Source organism: Rhineura floridana, chromosome 5, assembly GCF_030035675.1.
Source record: "Rhineura floridana isolate rRhiFlo1 chromosome 5, rRhiFlo1.hap2, whole genome shotgun sequence".
NCBI lineage: Eukaryota > Metazoa > Chordata > Lepidosauria > Squamata > Rhineuridae > Rhineura > Rhineura floridana.
The window spans coordinates 126,799,505-126,813,351 of NC_084484.1; the positions used below are offsets into that span (position 1 = coordinate 126,799,505).

General features: G+C 43.4%; 1 protein-coding gene across 6 annotated transcripts in view; it reads left to right on the plus strand.

The window, feature by feature from the left end:
• DCAF6 (DDB1 and CUL4 associated factor 6) overlaps nucleotides 1-13,847 on the plus strand; it is an 80,000-nt gene that overhangs the window by 22,723 nt on the left and 43,430 nt on the right. For all 6 annotated transcript variants that reach the window (XM_061628035.1, XM_061628038.1, XM_061628037.1 and 3 more), the window contains exons 9-10: nucleotides 8,466-8,585; nucleotides 10,260-10,502. In XM_061628035.1, the coding sequence (XP_061484019.1) occupies nucleotides 8,466-8,585; nucleotides 10,260-10,502 (363 nt within the window). The remainder of the gene's footprint in view (nucleotides 1-8,465; nucleotides 8,586-10,259; nucleotides 10,503-13,847) is intronic.

Consider the following 13,847-nt stretch of genomic DNA (forward strand, 5'->3'; position numbering starts at 1 on the left):
GTGATCATGAGTATAGGGAGGTATAGCCATGAGGAGGTGATGGGCTACCATGCAAGATGAGAGCAAGGCTATCTACACCTTGTCCCTTACTTCCACTCCTCCCATGGACGGGTTTCTGGTTGCTCATCTGCTGTGCCCACTGATCTGTGTGTGTTGTTGTGTAACACCATATTGGTACACAATAAGACCACGGTCATCCATGATTTGATCATGGATGAGAGTGCCAATTTCGTGTGCATTACCAAGACCAGGGTAGGTGAGGTTGGAGGAGTTGAGCCAATCTAATTTTGTCCAGCTGAATACTCGGTACAACACCAGCATAAGCTGAAGGGATGGAGGGGAGAGGTTGCTGTGGTCTACAGAACTTCCATCTCTGTCACCAGGAAACCACCCTGTCTTGGACCTGGCAGTGAGGGCCTGAACCTGGGGTTGGGCCAAGGAGACAGTAAACTGGGGTGCTCTTGGTGACTGAACTGGTGGAGGCCGTCTCAGCTGTGGTATTGAACTAACCCAGAACAACAGTCCTGGGTGATTTTAATGTCCATGCTGAGGCTCCCTCTTGTGTTCCAGCCTGGGACTTCATGGCCTCCATGATGACCATGGGGCTGTCTCAAGTTATCTCCAGCTGACACATAGGGTGGGGCACACACTTGATTTGGTTTTTGCTGCCGACAGAGGAAAGGGTAGACTGGAGATGGGGGTGGATGTCACCCCATTTTTGTGGTCAGACCACTTCCTGGTGAAGCTTAGACTTACTGCTCCAATCCTCCCCTGCAGGGGTGGTGGACAGATTAAGATTGTCCACATCCGGAGACTAATGGAATCCACTGGATTCCTAAATGCACTGGGAGAGTTTCCAGTAGATAGAAAAGGTAACCCTATTGAAGCGCTTGTTATGCTGTGGAAGAATGAGACGCGTCAGGCTTTTTACATGGTTGCCCCTGACCGCGCTCTCCGGCATTGTGGAGCCCAGTTTGCACCTTGGTACACCAGTGAACTAAGGCCAATGAAACAAGCTGGAAGACAGCTAGAGCGCAAGTGGCAAAGAGGTGCTGTGAGGCTGATCGGGTATGAGTAAAACATCATAACCATGCCTCCTGAGTGGCAGTGAAGATGGTGAAGAAGGCCCATTTATCTCTCTCCATCGCATCCTCAAGTAGCCATCCAGTAGAGCTTTCTCGTATTGTCAGGGGTCTGTCAACATCAACTCCAGGAAATGGAGTTTTCAACCCTTTGGAGGCCTACTGAATTGTTTGCAGGGCATTTTGAGGGTAAGGTTGCTCACTTCCATAGCAATCTTGATGCCCTATCTACATCTACTGTAGTCCCCAGTGAGGTGTCCAGTGCAATGTCTGCCACAACTTCTAGGGATCAGTTTCAGTTGATGTGACCTGGTATGTGGAGAAGTTGCTTGTGATGATGCAGCCAGCACCAGATCTTCTTGACTTTGCCTTTCTTATGACCAAGTGGATCCAGGATGTGGTCTGTGCATCTTTGCAAGAGGGAGTGGTCCCAGCTGTCCTGACAGAGACAGTGATCTGTGGGAATCCTGTGGACATAATATACCTCGACTTCAGCAAAGCTTTTGACAAAGTGCCCCGTGATATTCTGATTAGCGAGCTATCTAAATGTGGGCTGGATGGAACAACTATCAGGTGGATCCACAGTTGGCTCCAGAATCATACTTGAAGAGTGCTTATCAATGGTTCCTTCTCAAACTGGGCAGAAGTAACAAGTGGGGTACCACAGGGCTCGGTCCTGGGCCCAGTGCTCTTCAACATTTTTATTAACGACTTGGATGAGGAGGTACAGAGCATGCTTATCAGATTTGCAGATGATACAAAATTGGGGGGCATAGCTAATACCGTGGAAGATAGAAACAAAATTCAAATGGACCTTGATAGGCTGGAGCATTGGGCTGAAAACAACAGAATGAAATTCAACAGGGATAAATGCAAAGCTCTACACTTAGGAAAAAGAAACCAAATGCACAGTTATAAGACGGGGGATACTTGGCTTAGCAATACGACAATTGAGAAGGATCTTGGGATTGTTGTTGAACACAAGCTGAATATGAGCCAACAGTGTGATGTGGCTGCAGAAAAGGCAAACAGAAGTATAGTTTCCAAATCATGTGAAGTATTAGTTCCCCTCTATTCAGCACTGGTTGGGCCTTATCTTGAATACTGCATCCAGTTCTGGTCTCCACACGTCAAGAAGGATGCAGACAAACTGGAACAGGTTCAGAGGAGGGCAACAAGGATGATCAGAGGACTGGAAACAAAGCCCTATGAGGAGAGACTGAAAGAACTGGGCATGTTTAGCCTGGAGAAGAGAAGACTGAGGGGAGATATGATAGCACTCTTCAAGTACATGAAAGGTTGTCACATAGAGGAGGGCCGGGATCTCTTCTCGATTGTCCCGGAGTGCAGGGCACGGAATAATGGGCTCAAGTTGCAGGAAGCCAGATTTCGACTGGACCTCAGGAAAAACTTCCTAACTGTTAGAGCCATACGACAATGGAATCAATTACCTAAAGAGGTAGTGGGCTCTCCGACACTGGAGGCATTCAAGAGGCAGCTGGACAGCCATCTGTCGGGAATGCTTTGATTTGGATTCCTGCATTGAGCAGGGGGTGGGACTTGATGGCCTTATAGGCCCCTTCCAACTCTATTATTCTATGATCTGACTGCTCCTGAAAAAGGGCTACCCTGGAGCCATTAGTTTGTGACAACTACCGCCCAGTTGCAAATGCTCCCTTTTTTGGAAAGTTGATTGAGAGGGTTGTGGTGCAGCAATTGCAAGTGCTCTTGGATGAAACAGATTGTCTTGACCCATTCCAGTCCGGGTTCAGGCCTGATTATGGGACTGAATCGGCCTTGGTCTCCCTGATGGATGACCTTTATCGAGAGAAGGACAGGGGGAATGCAACCCTGTTCTTACTTTATTTCTTGCCAGCTTTTGATGCCATTTACCATGGTATCCTCCTGAGCCGACTTGGTGAGATGGGTATTGGCAACACTGTTTTACAGTGGTTCTGATCCTATTCTCCAGGGTCATTTTCAGAGAATAGCATTGGGTGATTGTCTTTTGGCTCCCTGGCAGTTGTGCTGTGGTGTGCCACAGGGTACCATGTTGTTCCCAGTGCTGCTTGACATCTATATGAAGCCCTTGGGAGCAGTCATCAGGAGATTTGGGGCAAAGAGTCAGCAGTACCGTGATGATACCTAGTTCTATTTGTCCATAACATCTGAATCGGGAGAGGCCGTGCAAGTCCTCGATCTGTGCTGGACTAGATGAGGGCCAATAAACTGATCCTGAATCCTAGCAAGACAGAAGAGCTATGGGTTGGTGGTTCCTGAGTTTGGTTAATTGGTCAGTTGCCTGCTTTGGATGGGGTCACAGGTTCGTAGTCTGGTGGTGCTCCTGGATCCATCTTTGTTGCTAGAGGCCCAGGTGACCTCATTGAGTAGTGGTGCCTTTTACCAGCTTCGACTGGTAAGATAGCTGTGGCTGTTTCTGGACTGGGATAGCTGGACCACTGATGTCCATGCACTGGTAACTTCCCAGCTGGATTACTTTAATGCGCTCTATGTGGGGCTGCCCTTGAGGTTGGTCTGGAAGCTGCAGCTGGTGCAAAATGCAGCTGCGCAAGTGCTCACTGGGGCAGGGTTTCGCCAACTTGTTACTTTGCTGCAGAAAAAATTATGCTGGCTACTCATTACCTACTGGGCCAAGTTCAAGGTTTTAGTTTTGGTGTACAAAGTCTGGGGCCAGGATACTTGAAGGATTGTCTTATCCCTTATATACCCAATTGATCACTGCAGTCTGCAGGTGAGGGCCTCGTGCAGAGACCCTCTTATCCAGAGGTCTTTTCTGCACAACATAGGAAGTGGACCTTTAGTGTTGTGACATCTACCCTTTGGAATTCCCTCCCCTTAAATATTTGACTGGCACCATCTCTGTTATCTTTTTGGTGCCTATTGAAGACCTTCTTTTAACAAGCCTTTTAAGTAGAGCCTTATTCCAGTCTGTGCTGGAATTGCTTTTTAAGTTTTTTAAAAAAATGTTTTGTTTTCATATGCTTTTAAATATGTTTTGTTTTAATTTGTTTTAAGTTATTTTGTTTTTATTATGTTTTAAAGTGCTTTTAGTTTTTTTGTTTGCTGCCCTGGGCTCCTTCTGGAAGGACAAGGTATCAATTTAACAAAAAAAACCATGCTAAGATCAGCTCCAAGCTGATTTAGTAGTCTGCAAGCTGTAGAATCAGTTACTAAGTTACCAAGGTCTGTGCAATCCAGGAGAATGACTTTTTAGAATGAGCTGTGAAGACCTTTCTCTTCTGTGATTAAGGCTAAAATCAAAACTCCCTTTGGACTAGGCTGGGGGTGGGGTTGGATTGGACAGAGGTGTCCTTCTGCCCAGCCCTGTCAGACTTTGTTGGTGCAGATTTCCCTGTTCTGCCTGATGGTAGTACCCCACAGAAAGCCACAAAACAAGGTGTTGCAGGGATGGGCTAAGTCAGTCTGGATTTTCAGCTGGCCCCACTGCCACTTGATGAATCCCAGTGCTACCTCCAGGCTGGCACAGCTGTTTGCCTGCCCTCCTCCCTGATCAGTGTTATGTTCTGCTACTGCCCAACTGGGTTTGGATTGTCCTGCAAGGTTGTTGTTTTTGTTTATTTTTGCCGACTCTTTTTAATATGTCTCAGTTAATAATGTTTTCTTTTTGTCATTGTGTTGTGATTCTTTTATATTACTTTCATAACAATTGTTGAAATGCTGACTATAAGCTGGCAAATTAATACAGAATTTGTAGGACTGCATTTAATGCAGGTAGGATCTTACTACTTTGTTATAAGGAATATTTTATAACTGCTAAGACTGGTAGGGAATAATGTATGAACTGATAGACAAAGCATATTTTGGCTCTTCTATATATTTATATGTGTGTATCTTTAAAATATGTATAACCTGCCTCTTGGCCCCATAAGATGCTACCATAAGATCTGAGGACAGTTTCTTCAGCATATTAGTTAAGCTAAGAAGTAGTGTTGTTAAAACAATCTTTGGTTAGCAACATCTCCCTTATTATGTTTACTTGGACAGTAACATCACAGTATTATGCCTATTTACTTAGAAGTTCACTCAGTTCAGTAGAGTTTATTTCCAAGTATGTATGCATTTCAGCCTTGGTTTTCCAGGCAAATATTTTCCTAAAATGTCAGTGAATTATTTAATATAATGAAACCATGATCTTGGTTGGATCCACTTAAACACAGACATCAGGAAGATGTTGCTGTTTCCAGAGCACTGTACTACTGTGGGACTCCCAGTCACATGGAAGAGCTTAGATGCTTTCAGCAGAATGAGCATAGACTCTCCCTTTGGACCAGCAGTGGCTAACCTGTGGCCCTCCAGATGTTGCAAGACTCCCATCATCTGCAGCCAACATAGCCAATGGGATATGTAGTCCACCATCATGGAAGGCCACAGATTACCCACTCCAGTTTTAGATCTTCACCAACTCGCAGAAGTGAGGAAAGAGCAAAACAAGTAGGGATAGCTTGCTCCTCCCTCAGCATACTAACATGGAGAGTAGCTTAACATTTAAGAAACACTAATCTACCATTTTTTCTTGAGAGTAAAGGATATCCTTAATATTTTATTTTTAAATTTGCTTTTAAAGTAATACACCAGAAGCAAAATATATTTAGTCAATTTTTAGTCCCTTTTGAAATTGGTGCAGACAGAAGCACGACAAACTTTCTTTGGATCCAATCCATTGGAAGTTTCTTTATACTGGGTGGTGTTCAGTGTTAGTACTACTCAAGAGTTGATCCACTGAAGTTAATAGACATGACTAACTTAGGTTCATTAATTTCAGTGGGCTTACTCTGAGTAAGTTGAATACAACCCACTAAGTCAGAGTATTTTTCCATGTAGTCCTGTATTGTCTGCCATGATTGGCAGAGGATGTTGGGCACAGATCTGTTCCATCACCTGCTATCTGACTTTTTTAACTGGAGATGCCAGGGATTTAACCTGGGACTTTCTGCATGGAAAAATAAGTGTTGCACCACTGTGCTGAGGCATTTCCCTCAAAATCAAAATGTGTGTACACTGATTGTTCTGCTTTAGTTGATTAGTTTATTAGCTGAAGGTTGAAGAATGATTCCAAACTGCATAGGTTTAAGTGAAACTACTTTCAATGCCATGCTTTTTCATCAGAGTGGATAATAATGAAATGGATATTAATGAGGCCAAAAGAGTTTATACCTAAAATAATAATTTCCAAGCAATTTAAAAATTTGTGTTGCCCAGAGCATGATCCTTTCTTGGAAGGTGATATATAAATGTGAAGACTGAGTTCTCCGGACAATCTTTTATATTAAAGTTGTGTAGACAAGCCTTCAGAGGTTGCATATTCATATCATACATGCAACATGTGGGTCAGCTTAGTTAACAGAAATAAATTGATAAATAACTAAATTGGAGAGAAAAGTACTAAACACAAAAAAGAAACACACTTCTTGGTACATTTGAACACACAAAGCTAATTATACTGAGTCAGATAACTGAGTGGTCTGTACCAGTATTGTACACTGATTGGCAGTAGCTCTTCTGTTTCTTGAGGAGAGGAGAGATGTTTCCCACTCTCCTGCTTAAAATCACTTTACCTGGAAATGCCAGAAATTATATTTGAGATCTTCTGCATGCAAGTTTATGCTCTGGATCCAATTTATTGGCCCTCACAAAATTAAAATGCAGTTTTGAACTAACTGTAAAGCTTTAGAGATTCTACCTTTGGTCAACATGTATTACCTAAGCAAAATAGCTTTTGCAAGAACAGGTAGAATAATCTGTTGTTCCCTATTATTTATAACCGTCTGGCATTTATATTTTTTTAAATGGTATTCACAGCTAACAGTGTTCATTGGTTAGGCAGATTGTAGAACCTTGTTTACTTGAAGCAAATTCCAGCTTCCATGTTTTTCCAGTAGCAGAGCCTTTTCTGGCCAGCTGTTCCTGCCTTTGCCAGCCTTAGGTTGTTCAAGTCAGCAAGGGCACTGGCCTTTCATGGTATGTATTGTATGAATATATGATAAAACAGAATGTTCATGCTTGGATGAATTCTGGATGAATTGAAATCTCAAGTTGCTAGATCTCAACAAGTGGGATTTTCCTTGTCCTAGTTCCCTCACTGATGAAAAAGAGTTAGGTATTCTCATGTCAACAACAGGAAGATAGAGGAGTTGCTAGTTAAATGCTTCTGGAAACCTCATATGGCTGTGAGGTAACTCAGCTGGGATCACTTTCCCCTACAGATGATGAGCCAAATATTCCAACTTTTGGGAGTCCCTCTGGGCTGAAACAGTTACAGTACCAAAGGATTTTTTTCTCACCTCTTTTCTCTTTATAATAATGTAGTAATTAGATGTGGTCAAACAGCAGAAAAAAATGAAACTTTTAAAACACTAATTTACTGAGGCTGTGCTTCTGCTAAAAACTGTAAAATCACTATGTTCTACAAATTCAGGAGTGAAGAAGCAAACAGAATTGGATAGTAATTGTTAATAGAAATTGCAAAATAACTTTCAATGTGCTTCACAGCCATGCATCTTATATTGGGCTAGCTTCCAGCTGTTTGGAACCCAAGTAAATATAAGGACTGGTTTGCCACAGCCGTTATCAATCAGATCATGTTAAAAGCTTTGGGACTGTTTGTCCTGCCAAGGTTTGAAACATAGCTACCAGACTGCTATGAAAAATGTAATAAAAGTCAAAATGTGTCCAATTGAATTGCTTTGTGGTAGAAGGCATTTTGACCTAAGGGACGTTTCTGTCAGTGGAATGGGGAATGATGCAACTTTTTCCAATTTCCCCCTCCCCTTGCAGCCCCCCCCCCAGTTTCCCCAGTTCTGCTCTAAACAGTTGGGCAACCTTTTGAAATGTGTGAGAGGTGGCACGAGGACTGTAGGGGGAAGGGGGAATTGGTGAAAATCACTTTCTCACTGTACTGAGGGAAGTCTTCAATGGATCAAAGAGCCTTCCATCAGTGAAGGGAAAATACTGGAAACAACCTGATGTATTTTGTAGTAATATGGCAGCTTTTAGAGCTTTTGCTTGGAAAGCATGGTGGAGTTTGTATTTACTACCCTTTTTCTCTCCATACTACTTCTCTTCCCCACCCCCTCTCTCTTCTCCCTTCACCCTCTGCTCCAAACAACTTGTGCCATTGGAAGCAGAGGGGCTTGGATAGTATAAACATGGTGCATTTGCAATGTTTGCAATATGAGCTATACATAATGTGTAATTTCATTTACAAAACATAAAAATTACTAAAACGTGAAGAATAAGTGTTTCACTCTTCAGAGATGTAAATATGCAAGATTTCAGGTAGCATAAGGAAAATGTTATGTGCTACTTTGTAGTAAAAGGACTGACATCTCTATTTATATGCAGGTGAACAGAGCCCTAATGTTTCATTAATGCAAAGGATGTCTGATATGTTGTCAAGATGGTTTGAAGAAGCAAGTGAAGTTGCACAGAGCAACAGAGGAAGAGGACGATCTCGGTCTAGAGGTGAATACTTTTAACAGCCTTCAACATGCAATGACAAGTGGATTTTTTAAAATAAAAGGTAGTATTTAATAGACTTTTTAAAGTGGCAAACTCAGCCTAAGAACATAAGAAAAGCCTGCTGGACCAGGCCAATGGTATTTATCCCAGCATCCTGTTCTCCCCAGCAACTGGTGTTCACAGACATACTGTCTCTGACAGTGCAGGCAGAGCATCACTATCATTGATAGTCCAGTCGTCTGTGAATTTGTCCAATACCTTTTTAAATCCTGCCAAGTTGGTGGCCGTCACTACCTCTTATAGGAGCAAGTTTCATAGTTTAACCATGCACTGCATGAAGAAGTATTTCTTTTGATTTCCCTGGATCTTCTAACTTTCAGCTTTCCCTGCATCTTCAGATATCCCTGAGTTCTAATATGAGAGAGGGAGAAAAAAAAATTCTCTGTCCACGTTCTCTACACCATGTGTAATTTTGTACATCTCGATCAAGTTTCCTCTTATTTGCCATTTCTCCAAACTAAAAAGCTCCAAATGTTATAACTTTTCATCAGAGGGGAGTTGCTCCATCCCTTTGATCATTTTAGTTGCCTTTTCTGAACCTTTTCCAGCTCTACAGTATCCTTTTTGAGGTGAGCTGACAAGAACTGTAGGTGGTGTTCTAAGTGTGGTTCCTCCGTAGATTTGTATAATATTGATTATGAACAAGTTAAAAAGCACAGGTCTCAATACTGATCCTTGGGGGATTACATTTTCTACTTCCATCCACATGAAGAAATGTCCATTTATTCCTACTGTTTGCTTCCTGTTATGTAACTAGTTCCTCTTCCACAAGAGGACCTCTTCTCCATGACTGCTAAACTTGCTCAGGGGTCTTAGGTGAGCTACTTTTGAAAGTCAATACATAATGTCAGCTGGATCACTTCTGTCTATATGCTTGTTGACACTCTCAAAGAATCCTAATAGGTTAGTGAGGTTACCTGCTTTTGCTTCAGTGAGATTTATTCTTCTATATGCTTGGTAATTTTATCTTTAATGATACATGCAGACAGTTTTTCTGGAAAGGTGTTAAGCCAACCAGCTTGTAACTTCCAGGTTACCTCTTGGATCCTTTTTAAAAGATTGGTGTTGGCCATTTTCCAGTCCTAAGATATGGAGGCTGACCTTAGGGACCAGTGCACATTTTTGTTAAGATAACAATTTCACTTTTCCTTAAGAAGGGTGATGCCATCCAGACCCAGCAATTTGTCAGCTTTTATTTTGTCTATAAGGCCTAGAACTGTCTCTCTCATCACCACTGTTCGCCTCAGTTCCTCAGACTCCCTTTCTGTGAGTTAATTCAGGCAAATGGATCTGCCCTGTATCTTCCATTGTGAAAACAGATGCAAAGCATTCAGCTTCTCTGCAATCTTCTTATCCTCCATTAGCACACCTTTCACTCCCAGTCATCCAAAGGTCCAACCACCTCCCGACATTAAATACTAATTTATTTAAAGACTTATTTGTTGTCTGTCTTTATATCAATATGACAATATACTCCTCAAATTATTTTTTTTAATTTTATCTTTTGAAGCCTGATGTGACTGTGTTGGATTTGCTTGACAATTTATCATTTATATATATATATAAATGATATCCTGAGAATCTTTTTTGAAAAACAAAGTTTGCTTTTCTTCAAAGGTGGGACCAGTAGATCAGATGCCTCTGCTGCTAGCAGTGTCTTGGCAAGTGCTGAAACAGAGGCCACAATGGAAGTTGATGGACCTGAACAGCTACAGTCATCGTCGTCCACAGTGTCAGCTCAAGGTCCCTCAACATCTTCCTCTACAGAAAGCCCCACTTCTACTTCCTTGCTATCCTCTCCTGATAATGAACAAAGACCTTCTTTGGAGAACCCCGCACCTCCTATACTCCATCAGTCTGGTACGTTGTAATTTAAGTGTCTCCCTTCAAGCATTTTAAGTATCTCATCTATGTAGATTTGTTGAATGTGTGGAATTATGGAATGTGGATGTAGTATACTAATTTTCAACGAAGTTGTGTATATGGCAGTCAGGTAATACATGTTCCTAGAGAGAGTCAAGTGGAATGACTAATTGTTTCTTATTTTAAGAAACCCTTCACTCAAGGTTCTATCACATTGGTGTTTGGCTGTAACTTGCTACAACACAGTCATCTGCTATGATCTGCCTCCCAAAAAGCATTGAGTAAAATGTCTAGTTCTCTGTCATCTATCACCAAGGCTCTTCCCCAGTATTATAATAGATCCTGGATATTACAAGAACTATTCCTGAATTGCATCCTATTTGGTGACAATTTCCCCATCTATCTGGGGCTTAACCTTTAATTTTTTCTGACCATAGTTATTTTGAATAGAAATAAGAAATTACTTTTTGCACAAGTAATGTATTAAATCTGAAGTAACTCCATTTTATAACTTAAGTAATAAATCATCTCTATAGCACCATAAGTAAGTGGAAATACTGGGTGGGATCCAAAGATGTGCTGAAGGGCATGGATATGCCATATCACAAACCACTTTTAAAAGATTTATCTTCTAAAAGTTGCTTATTATATGGCATTGGGGCTTACTGTTAAGAAACATGAGCATAAAAGCCCCTTTGACACATGTAACTAATCATGTTTTTCTTTGCATTCTTGGCCATTGCAGTTTGTAGAGTTATTTTAAATAACTTTCCAAACAACTGGTATCTCTTTAATTGCTCTTTTGTTTTACTGCAGTAACCACATCACAGGCAAAAATTAAACTATACATTACCATAACGATTTTGGTTATAATAGCACTTCATTTTGTACCAGTTCGGTGTACTTGTTGTCTTATAAATCAGGGGTGGGAAAACTGCAGCTCCACAGTTGGGTCAGTTTGGCCTGTGAGGCCATTTTCCATAGGAGGAATGCCATCATGCTGGATTATAGCTCGTCCTATCGTCCGAAGGCAAGAATGTTTCTGAAGTCAAGACCAGGGCGTCAGGCCCCTCCCACTCTCCAGTTCATTCTTGCCTTCGTATCGAACAAGTTTGTTATTCCAGATAGCGTAGCTAAGTCTCTTGTGTTTGTTTGTGGATTTGTTTGCCAGAGTGTGAAGGTCTTTGTTATCTGTCTATCCTACGTTTCTTCCTTCCCTCTGTCTTGTCTTTGACATCGTTTACCCCCAGAACTTTAGCCTACGGCTCCCAGAGATACCGCGGCTGCAGCTCTCTCTCTCTAAGGCAGCTGCCTTAGTCTCTTTTTGTTACGGGAGCTTGCGGCTTTCCTTCTCACCCAGCTGCACTCCTCTGCCCTCGTTTAGCCTCGCAGGAGCTGCTGCTCTCTGCCGATCCTAACGGCGATTCCGGGAGACCACGTGTGACTCTCCCTCGCTCAGCAGGCGGCCGCAAGTCTAATCGGGAGCTTCCGATCGCGGCTTTCCGCCTCGCGCCGCCTCGTTCTCTTTATCGCCGCCTATTTCGGCGGCCCCAGAGCCTGCGGCTGCGGCTCTTTCCCTTGCTCTGCCCCCCTCCCTCCGGCTCTTTCCGCGGCAGTTAATTCCCGCCGCGACGACCTTTGGAGCCTGCGGCTGCGGCTCCGTTTAAATTTTGTGCTCCGTGAGCCCGTCTCCGCGGCTATTAAGACATAGCTCGCCCCCCAGCCGCCATCGACAACATTTGAGCTTGAAAAATTTGAGAATCTTGAGCTCGTTGGCGCTCTCCTTAGACCGCCATTGCTCCTTCCTCACCCCAAACCTTTCTCATTGGCTCAATTTTCCCGCTCCTTGTGGGCGCCATTTTGATCCTCCCACTTTTTTCCCGCCTTTTCTATTGGCCTTACTGATAAACGCCTCTGTTTTAGGCCTGCCGCTGTCAGTGTATACCTTTCCTGTCAGTGTCTGTTAGTAAGCTGTGTCTGTTAGTAAGCTGCAGAGCACATATTCAAGTCTGCTACAGCTCTTCACGCAAACAACTACTATTGATTATTGCTGCTACCTAAACAGTAGCAATACCTAAACAGTACAAAGCCTCCTATTCCTGCAAGGAAGGTGCGCTGGTGGCTGGCTCTTTAAACCTATTAATACTGGACTGACTGTACACCAGACTATTGATCCTAGTGTGCACGGGATTGATACCACATACCACCTGTCTGGACTGACCTGGACTGTGCATCCTGCCCCATCTGTGGCCGTGTACTAGACTATTCATAGTGTACATTCTGCCCCATCGTGGCAGTGTACTTAAACATCTGACAGTGCATTCTGCCCCAGTCATGTGCTGTGTACTGTGTCTGCTCTAAAACTGTTCAGTGTGTACATTCTGCCCCATCGTGGCAGTGTACTTAGCCATCTGCCAGTGCATTCTGCCCCAGTCGTGTGCCGTGTACTGAGCATCTTCGGGTCTGTGCATTCTGCCCCAGTCGTGTGCCGTGTACAGCTACCCTTAATATCCATATGATTGCAGAACAGCCAGAGACAACCCAGGCAACCAAGCCGAAACAACAGCCTGTGACAAACCAGATGACTATGCCTAAACCTCCTAAGGCGGTCAAACATAAGCACTCAAAAGCGGTTGCCAAAACCAAACATCTTAGCCACAGCACAATCAAGCGGCCCAGCTATGTCTCTGCTCCAGTGCCAGAGGAGTCAAATCATGCACAGTTAACTACTCTCTTTCATTCTCCTGCTGCTTCCTCTGATGAGGAGGACTTTCCTGGATTTCCTGTACAGCCAACGGTCAGTCAATCCAGAGCTTGTTCTTCTTCACTACCTGTGGGGCAGTCCGCAGCTCCGCCTATGCAAGAGCAACCATCTACATCTCCGGGACTACAGCTGTCCCATGAGTTCATTACACAACTTCAGGGCATGCTGTCCTTTTTTGCTCAGAGTCAATCATCTTCACAAGCTCCCGCTATCTCTCAACACAGCGGGGTTCAACTTCTACACAGTGAGAGAAACCCATCAGGTTCTCCAGACCCGTTTGACGTTGCCAGGGGCAGGTTCGTTGATGATGCCTCTTTTGATGAAGAGTCTGCATTCACGCTGCAAGACCAAGGGGACGAGTGGAGTGACCATTCGGAACCAGAGCAAGAAACCTCTTATCGTCTCTTCGACGCTTCGGATTACCAGCCCCTGGCGTGCAGCGTCTTGAACGCTCTTGGTCTTCAATCCACTCCAACTGCAGCTTCCACTCCCGCTTTAAAAGGGGCCAGGGTCTTGAAATCCCCTACGCCAGCTGAAAACTTCCTCCCTGTGCCAGACCCCATCGCTAAACTGGCCAA